We start from the raw sequence: 12,451 nt of genomic DNA, 5'->3' as shown, positions 1-12,451 counted from the left end.
TGGTCCTGAGTTGTGTAATATGGCATCCCACACAGATCAGGTCCCAGAGCCCTGACTAGGGGCATGGAAGGAATGAAGAAAGGACCCACATACAGAAAAGATGGGGTCAGGTTGGCTGTGTGCTCTGATGGAAACTGCAGTTACAAGTTTTTGTACACAAAGTTCAATCACTTGCACTCGGACCCTAGATGAATAAGCCTGTTTGCCACTCCCACAGGGCCAAGGTCCTGGGTTCTTGACATGGCTACACCCATGTCAACAGTACACATCCACTTAGGATTTCACTCATTCAGGTCTTCCTGTGCTCCCTACAGCACACACAGTGTAGCTTAGCAAATCAAGGGAGTGAGACAGTGATTCCTCCATGGCCCCGATGCTGTTCAAGTGCCTATCCTGACTTCCACTGGTGATGGACTGTGGCTGTAAGCCAACTTGCTTTTGGTTATGGTGTTCACCACAGCACCAGGATGAAAATACAAGCGCCAACTATGAACCTCTAAATCATCAGGGAGAGGTGGAACCTTGTGAATCTGAATTCTCTCCACTATGGGATGATGGGCACAATCTTCGTAATAACCCCAGCTGCTTGAGTTCAAGGATGTCATGGGTGTCATGTCCAGGAGATAGCATTCCACAATGCTCCACCCTATTTCCATCAACATTTTAATGTTTTTATCCATGTGTATGCACGTGTGTGCAATGTGTGCCACAAAACGTGTGGCAGTCCAAAGACAACTTTGTCATTTCTCTTCTTCCACCCTTACATGGGTTCTAAGGAACCCACGCCACAGGCCTTTGCATGGCAAGCAAGTGTCCACCTACTGAGTCACCTTACTGGCCCCTAAACATCTTAGTGTGCATATGTAGTATGTGTGTGGAAGATTGTGCATCTTCCATGTGGAGGCCATCTTTGTGGAGTGGATTCTCTCCTTCACTTTTACAAGTCTGTAGGCTTGCACACCTAGCACCTTTACCTACTGAGCCATCTCACTGGCCCTGAATCAACCTCTTAAAGCTGTACACAATCCTATCCACACCAGACATCTGGACATCAAATACTATTCTTACATTCTCAGTGTAATACCTTCCTCTTTCCATTGTCAGTCACTGAAGGCTTTAACAAGAATCTGGCTGCATTCTGCCCTTGCCTTAAGAATGGGCCTTAGGCCTTAGTAGGGCACTAATTTAATTGTAGAAATTCAACACAGCATCACATTGAGTATGTGACATGGTTGTTACTGATTGCTTTTAAATCTACTATGACAAACATTAAGTAGAACAAAAAACCTGAAACTCAACGTGCAGTCTAGAACAGAAAAGATGTTAGAGGCTGTTACTGTTTAGATTAGTGCAATTAAAGTGTTATCTCCTCATCTGCCCTGGAAAGCCCTTCAAAGCAAGACTATGTCACTTTATAAATCCTAGGAAGTTCTTGCTTCCAGAATACAACTGCACACAAAAGCTTCTGTAAATGTGGTCCAAGGGTCCATCCCAAGCTAACAGCTAAACTTGGCAGTGTCATCAACACAATACTAGCTCGGGAGACAAGATGAGAGACTTCAGGGTTCTGATTGTTCCTCCATGGTTTCAGAGAGCTGCTGAGGCCAATGTATGGCAGGGTTTCAAGGAGACCTTCAATGAAGCTGAAGGTACACTGCAATGGACTCATAGATGTTGGGAGATAACAGGACAGAGACATCTTCCAAAAACTGCATACAGAAGAACCAGACCAAGGGAAGTGCTATGTTGGAAAGTAAGGCTGAAGGGCAGAGCAGATCCATCTAAGCCCTTTGAAACTGAAGCTTGGGATACCAAACAGAGTTGTTTTTTTGTTTTTTTTTTTTTTGAGACAGGGTTTCTCTGTGTAGCCCGGGCTGTCCTGGAACTCACTCTGTAGACCAGGCTGGCCTCCAACTCAGAAATCCGCCTGCCTCTGCCTCCCAAGTGCTGGGATTAAAGGCGTGCGCCACCACCGCCCGGCCCAAACAGAGCTATTTGGAGTCAGCCCTACTGGGTTTTGGTCTTCCTTCGATCCAATCTTTCCTGACTCTGCTCCTCCCATTTGAAATAGGATTGTACACAATGACATTGTATGGTTAAAGTATGTAACTCATTTTATGGGTCGATTAGGAGATTGCTTTGATATCCAAGTTATGTTCTTTGGTTGGTTCAGTCTGAGGAACTGCCTCAGTGGTTAGGAATACTGGCACCTCTTCCAGAGGTCCATTCTCAGCAACCACAAAATGGCTCACAACCATCTATAAGGGAATCTCATGCCCTCTTGTGGCATGCAGACGTACATGCAGACAGAGCACTCATACTAGTCTCTTATTTTCTCAAGGACTACCTTAACACAACATATTCCTTTCCCCTCAGCAGCTCATTAATTACTGAGTGCTTTAGTTGTATTCAAAGCCCTCCATAAGAAGGCCCAGTACATAAATAACCTCAGCATGGCAACTGCTACAAATGGAATTAGCCTGTACAGGGGGACCTTGCCTAAAATTTACCAAGCTGGAGGATCAAGAGTTCAAGGTCACCTGCCAGCTACAGCATCAACTACATACAAATTTTCAGCCAACCTGGGTTATGAAACCCAGTCTCAAAAACAAAAGCCCTTGAACAACTGTAAGGCCAATTTAATCTCCAATACCATATAACGACAGAAAAAAACTGTGGGTCATAACAGACTGTAGAGATGGTCTCATTTATCTCAGGTTGGCCTAAAATTTACTATGTGGTTAGTAACAGCCTTGAATGTCTGATCCTCTTTCTTCAATTCTCAAATACAATGAGGGATCATAGGTGTGCATCTCTCAAAAAGCTTATGTGAGTCTGAAGATCAGGCCTAGAGCTTCATGGACGCTAGGTACTCATCAACCAAGACAGATTTCAGAGCAGAGTTCTCTTTTTAATCAATCACAAAGTACTTTAGACCCTCAGAGCAGACAGCCTTGAATTATCTATCCACGCTGATCGCACCAGTAAGTAGAACAGGGTAAGAGGCAGACAGCACGAGAGCAGCCTGGGGCCGCCATGGCTGATGTCACAGTAAGCTCTGTCTTACAAAACTAACTTAGGGAACTCAACATGAAGTCATGCTTTAAATAAAAACCTGTGTTAAATTCCCAGTGGAAGGAGGGCACTGACTCATACAGGCTGTCCTCTGACTGCCACACAAGTCCCCATATACACCTGAGCCCACCCCACACAAACTAGCACACAACATGGAACTTTTATTCATGTGATTTCTGTACATCAGGAATACACAAGTAACCCTTTACAAATGGTGCTGATTTTACCAGAATAAATGACAAAACCAAAGCAGTGTCTGGTGACAGTGATAGGGCTTTATGGTTCAAATCCAGCCAAGAAGTTTGTTACAATCTCTTTCAGCTTTGCATCTGACTGTTCTGAGATTTTTCCATCAGCCCTGTTTGGAAATAAAAACAAAAGATTCAATGACTAGTGCAAATCAATGATCTGAGTGAAGATTCATGACAAGGCTAATTTACAGTAACTGTTAAACTTTCTAAACATGATAGGTAGGTAGTTCACACCTGTGATCCTAGCACTTGCAAGGCTGAGACAGGACTGCCAAATACTGAGAACACTCTAGGTGCTCTCAGTATAATGAGTGCAAAGACCAGGCAGGGCTAGTATGCAGCAAGACCAGATTCCAACCCAACCCCACCTCCAGGGAAAGAAAGACTATGTGAAAACAAAGGCCACCAACTCCATTTATACCTGATATTGCCCAAGAGAGTCTGGTGCTGGCTGATAACATGAGACAAGAATGCACTCTCAAACTTTGTGATCTTACTGGGCTCCAGTTTATCCAGATAACCCCGTACGCCCGCATAGATAACAGCCACCTGTTCTTCAATAGCCATGGGAGCTGAAAACAAATTATCAAATGAACGCTTAAATGCCATTTTACCAAAGTCACAGATTTTTCCTTCTAATACTAAACATGGTCCTATGAGCCACCCCTTTTGACATTCTAAACCTGTAATTCCACTTACCACTCTTTCCCATTCTCCCCTGCAAAAAACAGGAAGCATAACCTTTGAGTACAGCCTCTAAGCATTGCTTATAACCTGGTAGTGTTACACAGTATTTGTGGTATAATTCCCTACAAACATTTTTTAGCTAAGATTAAAAAAAATGCTAATATTCTTGTAAATCTGCTAAACTCCACAGTTATACAACATGAGGATGCATTAAATATATTTGGTTTTCTGGTTACTAACTTCAACACTACATCAAACAGTGGTATGGACTACATCAGTGGTACAACACAGACCCTGAATTACAGCAGGAACCTGTCCAATGAAACAACTCACAGTACTGTCCTTGCTTTAGCAGCTCTGTCAGACGCACACCACGACTCAAGAGCTGCTGAGTGGCAGCATCAAGATCAGAACCAAATTGGGCAAAAGCAGCAACCTCCCGGTACTGAGCCAACTCCAGCTTCATGGTACCTGCCACCTGAGCACACGAGTTAGTGTTACCATGACGTCACGTAGCAGTATAAAACACAGGTCATACACACTTAAGATTTTAAGCTAGTAACAAACTCCTGTGTCAAGGAGAAGAAAAATTACCTGCTTCATGGCTCTGGTTTGGGCAGCAGATCCGACACGGGACACAGATAAACCGACATTAATGGCAGGGCGGATGCCTTTATAGAACAATTCTGTTTCCAAGAAGATCTACAATCCAAGTATACGGGACATTAGTAAGCTTAATCTTTTCCTTAAAATTTAAGTCACTGTCCCAAAAACTGAAACCCAAATCTTGAGTAAGACGGCTAAGTGACTTCTCAGAAATACATGAATCCTAGCACTCAGAGGCAGGAGGATCACTGCAAACACAAAGCTAGTCTCAGCTACATGTAATTCCTGGCCAGTTTAGACTACACCAAGTCCTAATCTCAACAAACTACGAGGTAGTAATATGATTTCTCAAATATGCTTTAAAATTATCTAGGGCTAGAAAATAATAAGTATAGATGAACCAAAAGATGCCAGGTAGGGAGGACACATGCTTTTAATCCGAACACTTAGGAGTCTGAAAGGTCAGAGCCATTCTCAGCTACACAGATAGTAAGACTAGCCAATCACCCTGGACTGGAGTTACAGATGGTTTTGAGCAGTTCATGGTGCTGGCATTCAAACCCAGGTCCTTTACAAGAGCAGCAAGCACTCTTAGCCACTGAGGCATCTCTATAGACCCTACTCATTTTTTTTTTCTTTTTTGGTTTTTCGAGACAGGGTTTCTCTGTGTAGTCCTGGCTATCCTGGAACTCACTCTGTAGACCAGGCTCACTCTGTAGACTCTGTGAACTCAGAAATTCACCTGCCTCTGCCTCCCAAGTGCTGGGATTAAAGGCGTGCGCCACCACCGCCCGGCTAGACCCTACTCTCTTTAGTTCTAGGTTTATAGTATTCCATGAGAAAGCAAAGGCAAGGTACAAATAAGTTCATGCTTATTAGTCTCAACTAGTGCCTCAGAATAATCAATCATTTTACACTAATTCTAGTCAATCTAATACCTGTCCGTCAGTGATGGAAATAACATTTGTTGGAATGTAAGCAGACACATCACCAGCCTGTGTTTCAATGACTGGTAAGGCAGTCAAAGAGCCACCACCAAAGGAATCGTTCATCTTGGCTGCTCTCTCCAGCAGGCGAGAGTGTAGGTAGAACACATCACCAGGATAGGCCTCACGACCAGGGGGTCGGCGAAGCAACAGAGACATCTGGCGGTAAGCCACAGCCTGTGGTACAGAAATGTGGTAAAATTCAACTGTTAAACAAGCTGCATCTGTTAATTTCCACTAAGATGCAAAAAAACACTTTATAAAAGACATTCTTTGACCTGTTTAGATAAATCGTCATAGATGATCAAAGCGTGCTTGCCATTATCTCTAAAATACTCTCCCATGGAGCAGCCAGAGTAAGGAGCCAAATACTGAAGCGGGGCAGCATCAGAAGCAGTGGCTGACACCACAATGGTGTACTTCATGGCATCTGAGGAGAAAAAAGGTTTACGTTCACACAGCTATCAAAACGGATTTTCAATTAAAGGCTACCACACAAAATTGTCCGCCACCCTCATTATATTCATAATATAATGTTGAGTTGAGAAAGGGGGCCTCGGGGGCAGTGGAGCTTGCTACGTAAGCCTGGATCCCACAGAAGTGAAAGGAGTGCGACTGGTAGACACACCCTAAAAAGGTCAATGTCCTAGGTTTGATCCTAGCATCAAATAAATTAAGAATAATGGACTGTGCTTATAATCCTAGGGGTGGAGACAGAGGAGCCAAAGGTCCAGGACAGATGAGATACACCACACTCCTCCTCACACCCCGGGAAATACTCCAGCCAGGCATGGGCACACATACCAACCAGGGAGTAGAAGCAAGAGATTAAGGTCAGCCAGAGCTGCATGAGATCTCATCTTAAAAAAAAAAATCCTGGGGCCTTGGTCACATACAGGGTGCTCCAAGATTATCTATAGAGAGGCCACAGGACCAGTGCTCTCCTGTACCTGCATCCGTCAGTCTCTTCACCAGCTGAGCCACAGTGGACCGCTTCTGACCAATAGCGACATAGATGCAGTACAGCTTCTTCTTCTCATCAGTCCCATCGTTGAACCGTTTCTGGTTGATGATTGTGTCAATGGCAATTGATGTTTTCCTTTAAGAGAGGCAAAAATGTCACTAAGGACAGAATTTCCAGGCACAGTTGTGCTACCACTGTTAATTTTCACCTGAAACTGCCACATTACAACGAAAGCATTGACCCTCCCAAAATACCTGATTATTTACTAACAATCCATGTTAGTCACAACTTTTAATAGGTTTTGAGTCATTACCCAGTCTGTCTGTCACCAATAATCAGCTCTCGCTGACCACGGCCAATCGGTACCAGGCTATCCACAGCTTTGATGCCAGTCTGCATTGGTTCCCGCACAGAGATTCGGGGGATAATTCCAGGTGCTTTCAGGCCCACTCGTCTGCGGGTCTTGGAACCAATTGGACCCTATAAAAATATTAAGCATTAAAAATAAATAAAAGGACCCTCAAAGTGGTTAGCTGTGATGTCTGACTCATGAGCACCCAGTAAGCATTAACCCACCTTTCCATCAATAGCGTTTCCCAGGGCGTCAACTACACGGCCCAACAGTTCCTCACCAACTGGAACATCCACGATGGCCCCTGTTCTCTTCACAATATCTCCTTCTTTAATTAGCTTGTCATTCCCAAACACGACAACTCCAACATTGTCGGGTTCCAAGTTCAGGGACATACCCTGCACAAAAGGATAAACAATGAGGCCAGGGGGGCTCTTCTCCCACACCAGGAAAGAATGTATCACACAGCAGCAGGCAACACTGTGCCCCTTTGGTTCTCGAGTTAAGACTTCATGAACTAGCTAAGAGTGGGTGCCTGACCCGAGATGATGACAGGTAGGAAGCAGACCCTCCTGAAGGTTGTCCTGACCCCCACACTGCACACTGGAGTGCTTGGGGAGTTCCAACCTCCACAAGGCATCGGTAGAACTCCGCATAGCTACATACTGCCTCGCCTGCCAGTGATGGATTTGTTCTTTTTAAAAATTGTTTTATTTATTAACATTCCAAATGTTGCCCTCCCTATCCAGTCCCCCAAGAGTTCTTCACCCCACTCTCCTATCTGCCTCTGAGAGAGTGCTCCCCTACTCCCACCCACCCCACCCCTGCATCCCCCTTCCCCAGAGCATTAAGTCTCGACAGTATCTGGCAGATTATTCTTATTGGGAGAAGAATTTAGTTCATGTAACCAAACACTTTTGCAAAATCGTCTCCACAACTACAAAGGAACTGATATGAACTCATTGAAATTTATGAAAATGCTTACTAAACTTTCAATTTTGGTGCCACAGGCTACAACTTATCCATCAGCACGTATATGGGGAAGGGAGACAATGGGACTTGGGCTTAGCCAAACTATTATAGCTTATTCTCTTTACAACCTATAATAGGGGAGAAATGAGGCAAAGTGAGACTTAAATGTTCTTAATTCTTGACAAGCTCTGAATTACTAAATGAGAAACCAAAGCTACAGATCCTAAAATAACAAACCTCCCACTTTATAATTTACCTTTAAGCCTGAAGAAAATTCTACCATTTCTTCTGCTTGAACATTCCTTAGCCCATGTACTCGGGCAATACCATCACCAATGCTTAAGACACGCCCAGTCTCTTCAAGGTCAACAGAAGTGTCAGCTCCAAGAATCCGCTCCTCAAGAATGGAAGACATCTCAGCAGTACCTGAGGGAGGGCAACTCAATTTAAATAATCTGTTCCAAACCGCTTCTCAAAACCCATTCCCCAACAATTAGTTTCATGATAATAATCAAAATCATTCCAAAACAGAATAAACAGTTTTAGAAGTTGGGTATCTTGGGGCTGGAAGATGGTTCAGCGGTTAAAAAGGTCTGCAGCCCCTGCAGAGGCTCTGGCTCCGCCTCCCATCACCCACATGACACCTCAACTGTTTAACTCCAGTTCCGGGGTCCGAAACCCACTGTGGGCACCAGACAAGCAGGTGTATGCACACACCCAGGAAGAACACTCATACATAACACACCCAGGAAGAACACTCATACATAAGTAAAAATAAGTAAGTTTTTATAGCTGTACATTGATCACTGTCAAAATTATTAAGAAAAACTTCACTCGGCAAACAATAATGTTAACTTATTAAAATTAAATATTACCCTGCCCTAATGTTTTACCTTCTTTTCTCATTTAATTTCTAAAGAATCTCTGTACATATGTTAAAATCTGATTTTTTTGGCTAAACTTTAGAAACATTTTAAAGTTCATCTTTTAAAAGAAATAGGAGTAGCAAAAATAGCAAGCTCACCTGGGAAAGTGACACACCTAACAGTCTAACCTTCATCCCCAAATCCCCCGGTAGAACAGGCTCTCCCAATGGTCTCCTCTGATCTCGACAAATGCCTTGAGACATGCCCCCTCCCCTTAATAAATATAACATAACCAGCAGCTATCGAGATGGCTCTGAGTCATATGCAATCCTGGTAAACAGAGTTCCAGCCCCAAGACCCACAAGGTGGAGAGAACTGGCTCCTGAAGGCTGTCCTCTGACCGCCACATACATGCCACGGCTCAGACACATGTGCTTGTTCAATAATCAAATGCAAAAATAAACACAACAAAAGTTATAAAATGTCCCTTTTAAAGAACGTGCGTACCAGTGCTATTATGATATAAACACATCATGTATACATTTAATCGTTACTTTAAAATTCCCAGTACACTGTCAGGCACTCTGCTCAGTAGTATTTGCCTATAAAGCCCTGGGTTCCATCACCAGCACCTCTAAAAGAAAAAAGAGGAAAAGGCCTCCAGCACATCGCCAAAAAAAACTCCTTTATGTATGTCCTCACTTACCTACTGTACCTCCAGGTATAACAGACGCTACTATCTTTGAAAAAAACCTAACAGTAAAAAATTGTTCATCTTCTTATACTTTTTACATGAGGATTAAAAAAAAAAAACAAAACACAGTGGAGAGAGGGTGCCTAGTGCATTGTTTTCATTCAAAAGAAATCATTAGAAACCATACTGCATAACAGCAATACAAAGTATAGTTTCATTAGACAAAGAGGATCTATTAAGAGGAAGCATTTTAAATGATACACTATGGTTAAAACCAAAGGCAACAAATTAAGTTTCTTTAGCAACATTTTAAAAAAGAGAAACATTTATTTAAGGAGGGGAAAAATCTCCCCCCTTAAAAACTGACTTACCAGTCTTCTGAAGTCGAGTGTTAGAGGCATGGAGATTTCTTGCACCAACAAAGGATGACCCCAAAGCATTTTTGGAGACCTAGTACAAAAACATTCTTTAACCAATCCGATTCTTTAGAAAGCAGTCTTCTCACCTAAGCTATGCTCATGAATGCACATGTAAGCGCACATACACATGGCCTTCATAAGCTGGGTGTGGGGATGGTGGTGGTACATGCCTGTAATCCTAGCATTCAGGAGGCAAAGGCAGGAGATCACCTAGAATCTCAAGGCACGCTGGTTTATACAGCAAGTTCCAGGCCAGCCAGAACTGCACAGGAAGACCCTGTCTCAAAAATCAACAAAACAGGTGGTGAAACCTCCATAAATGGACAAGGTTAACTATGGACTTAAGCTGATCAGATTGTAAATTTTGCTAAAAAGTTGACTTAAATTACACAGGAAAGAATGATACCTGCATCTATTATTGCAACTGCTGGTACACAGACTATAAAAAGCTTATTTTAAAATACAATTGTTAAAATCTTTCCCTTAAAGACATCTAGGTAATACTACTTTGGTGTTATTTTTCAACTGAATTGTGGAAATCTCAATAAGATAACAACTATCTAATGGGGTGAACCTGAGTGTGGTTCCAATTTTTCTTTCTTAAAAAGGCAAGTAAGTATTAGGTGAGAAAATTAATGCTGTGGTTAGGCTAGAAAATGATAAATTTTTTTCACTGTCTTGAACAAATCTAGCAGCATAACGGAACCCAGGACTCCTGTTATTTTTCTTTCTACTTGCAATGCTGTGATTGACCACCTTGAACTCAGAATCGGCTAGTTTTTAATAGGAACCAAATCTTTTCTTTAAATCCCTTTTTCTTTTTTTTCCTAACAGAAAACTAAGATGTTACCAACCAGTGTTTTGTTAGAGAAGCAGGATAGTAGTATATTTGGCCTTTTAAATTCAGATTGCCTTTATAATAAAAGGGTGAATGTATTTATATAGGACTTAAGAGTCAGTCTCAACGCCATGGGAGATCGTTAGTGAGGAGCACTGATCTCATGGGGTGGACAACTCAAGGACAAAATCTTTTAAAGTGTCAACCACCAGGTTTTGTGCCTAACCTAGTCCATTTACAAAAACGCCATCGTTGTTGTCAGTGGAAACCACATAAAACGTTTCTGCACCTCGCAAGGTTTTCACGACCTTTCCCGTATTCAGCACCAGGCGGGTAAACCATCCAACAATTCAAGAGTCACTTTCTTTTATTCCTTTCCCTTGAATTGACCTCCGAGCAGAGGTGAAATGCTCGGGCCTTGTTGACCTTCATACAATGTCAGGCTCTCCTCCTTCTCCTGCACAAGGCTGCTGACAGCTCCTTTGACCTTCAGCGGAGCCAGACCCCAGGAACAAGCCTCTGGGCAGGCCAGACAAACAGCGCACAAACCCCGACTTTCACCTCTAGGCCCGCCCTCACCCCAAGACCGGAACCCTCCTAAAGTCCCTATAGCCCCTTTGCCCGCAATGCCGAGGTCACGGATACCCGCCCCACCGCGCACCAAAGGCCTGCAAAAGATCCCCTCCGCCGTCTGCGCTGCCTGGCAGCCACGGTGCAAGATGGCGCCGACCGCCCCAGCCCCGCACTGCACAGCTCTGCTCCGCAGAGACCTCGAGCCGCTCCCACACCAGCCTGCCTAGGCCCCGGCGCTCACCAGTCCCGCCCGTCGAGGGAGGGAACGGGCCACGGCCGCAGCGATGCGCACAGACAGCATACTTGCAACTTCTTGGAGAGATCTTCTGCAGCCGCAGCCTCCCGACGACTGGCACAAAATGGCCGAGCGCGAAGGAAGGTCAAGGCGGCCAGCCCACCTGACCCGGAAGTACCGCCTCTCTCCCACTCCTCCGGACGCAAATCTTTTTTTTTTTTAATATATTTTTTTTTTTTTTTAAGTTCAGAACTCAAAATGAAAGAATCAATTATTTTCAGCCTCCTTCCTGGCACTCATCATTTTAACTTTTGGTCTTTTTGAATCGACCTTGTGGTTGCCCGGGAGACCACGTGAGTAGCGGAACCAGAGGAGACTAGTCCTTGAACGACACCCGGAGCGGACTGCGTGTACTAAGAGCTAGGTTAATAGTGCCGGTGGGGTTACACTGCGGTGCTGAGGCAGCCCGGTCGAGTAACTCTTGCACAGTGCACCCACCCAGAGAGTTTTAGCTCTCAGGTCCTGGGAACTATCTGAAATGACTGAAAATGTTTATTATTACTAGTGCGTGTGGTGTGTATGTGCATGTGCTAAGGCATGCTTGTGGAACCCAGAGGACAGTCCTCTCCTTCCACCGTCTGTGGATCCTGAGAAACAGACTCAGGTCGAGCTTGGAGTGCAAGCACTTTACCCACTGGCCTACTTGCTGGCCCCCTACTTGGGTTTTTAATAAATATCCAAATCTTTTTAAATTAAAAGGTTGTATTGTATTATGTATTTGGGTGTTTTGTTTGCATGTATGCCTGCACCAGGTTTGCCTGGTGACCTCAGAAAGGCTGAAGATCCTTTGGAACTGGAGTTACAGATGGTTGTTAGCTACCATGTGGGTGTTGGGAATCAAACCTGGGTCCTCTAGTAGAGAAGCTAATGTCC

The 12,451-nt window shown here is 43.9% G+C and overlaps 1 protein-coding gene across 1 annotated transcript; it reads right to left on the bottom strand.

The window, feature by feature from the left end:
• Positions 1–2,890: 2,890 nt before the first annotated feature.
• Atp5f1a (ATP synthase F1 subunit alpha) lies at positions 2,891–11,861 on the bottom strand. Its single transcript, XM_028783205.1, has 12 exons — positions 11,525–11,861; positions 9,825–9,903; positions 8,150–8,319; positions 7,146–7,319; positions 6,883–7,049; positions 6,556–6,704; positions 5,884–6,035; positions 5,558–5,782; positions 4,608–4,715; positions 4,347–4,491; positions 3,748–3,898; positions 2,891–3,433 (listed from the first exon to the last, which is right to left on the bottom strand). The coding sequence occupies exons 1-12, from the start codon at positions 11,582–11,584 to the stop codon at positions 3,352–3,354; spliced, it is 1,662 nt and encodes a 553-aa protein (XP_028639038.1). The 5' UTR covers positions 11,585–11,861; the 3' UTR covers positions 2,891–3,351.
• Positions 11,862–12,451: the final 590 nt, after the last annotated feature.

Source organism: Grammomys surdaster, unplaced genomic scaffold (assembly GCF_004785775.1).
Source record: "Grammomys surdaster isolate TR1022 unplaced genomic scaffold, NIH_TR_1.0 1036, whole genome shotgun sequence".
Lineage (NCBI taxonomy): Eukaryota > Metazoa > Chordata > Mammalia > Rodentia > Muridae > Grammomys > Grammomys surdaster.
The sequence above is the reverse complement of the archived record's forward strand: the minus strand, read 5'-3'. Positions and strand labels throughout refer to the sequence as shown.

Coding starts and splice junctions, on each gene's coding strand:
- Atp5f1a (XM_028783205.1), bottom strand. CDS start 11,584: ATGCTGTCTGTGCGCATCGCTGCGGCCGTGGCCCGTTCCCTCCCTCGA. Junction 5,783..5,883: donor ATGACGATTTATCTAAACAG/GTCAAAGAATGT, acceptor TCTGTACCACAG/GCTGTGGCTTACCGCCAGAT. Junction 3,899..4,346: donor GCTAAAGCAAGGACAGTACT/GTGAGTTGTTTC, acceptor ATTTGTTTTCAG/CTCCCATGGCTATTGAAGAA.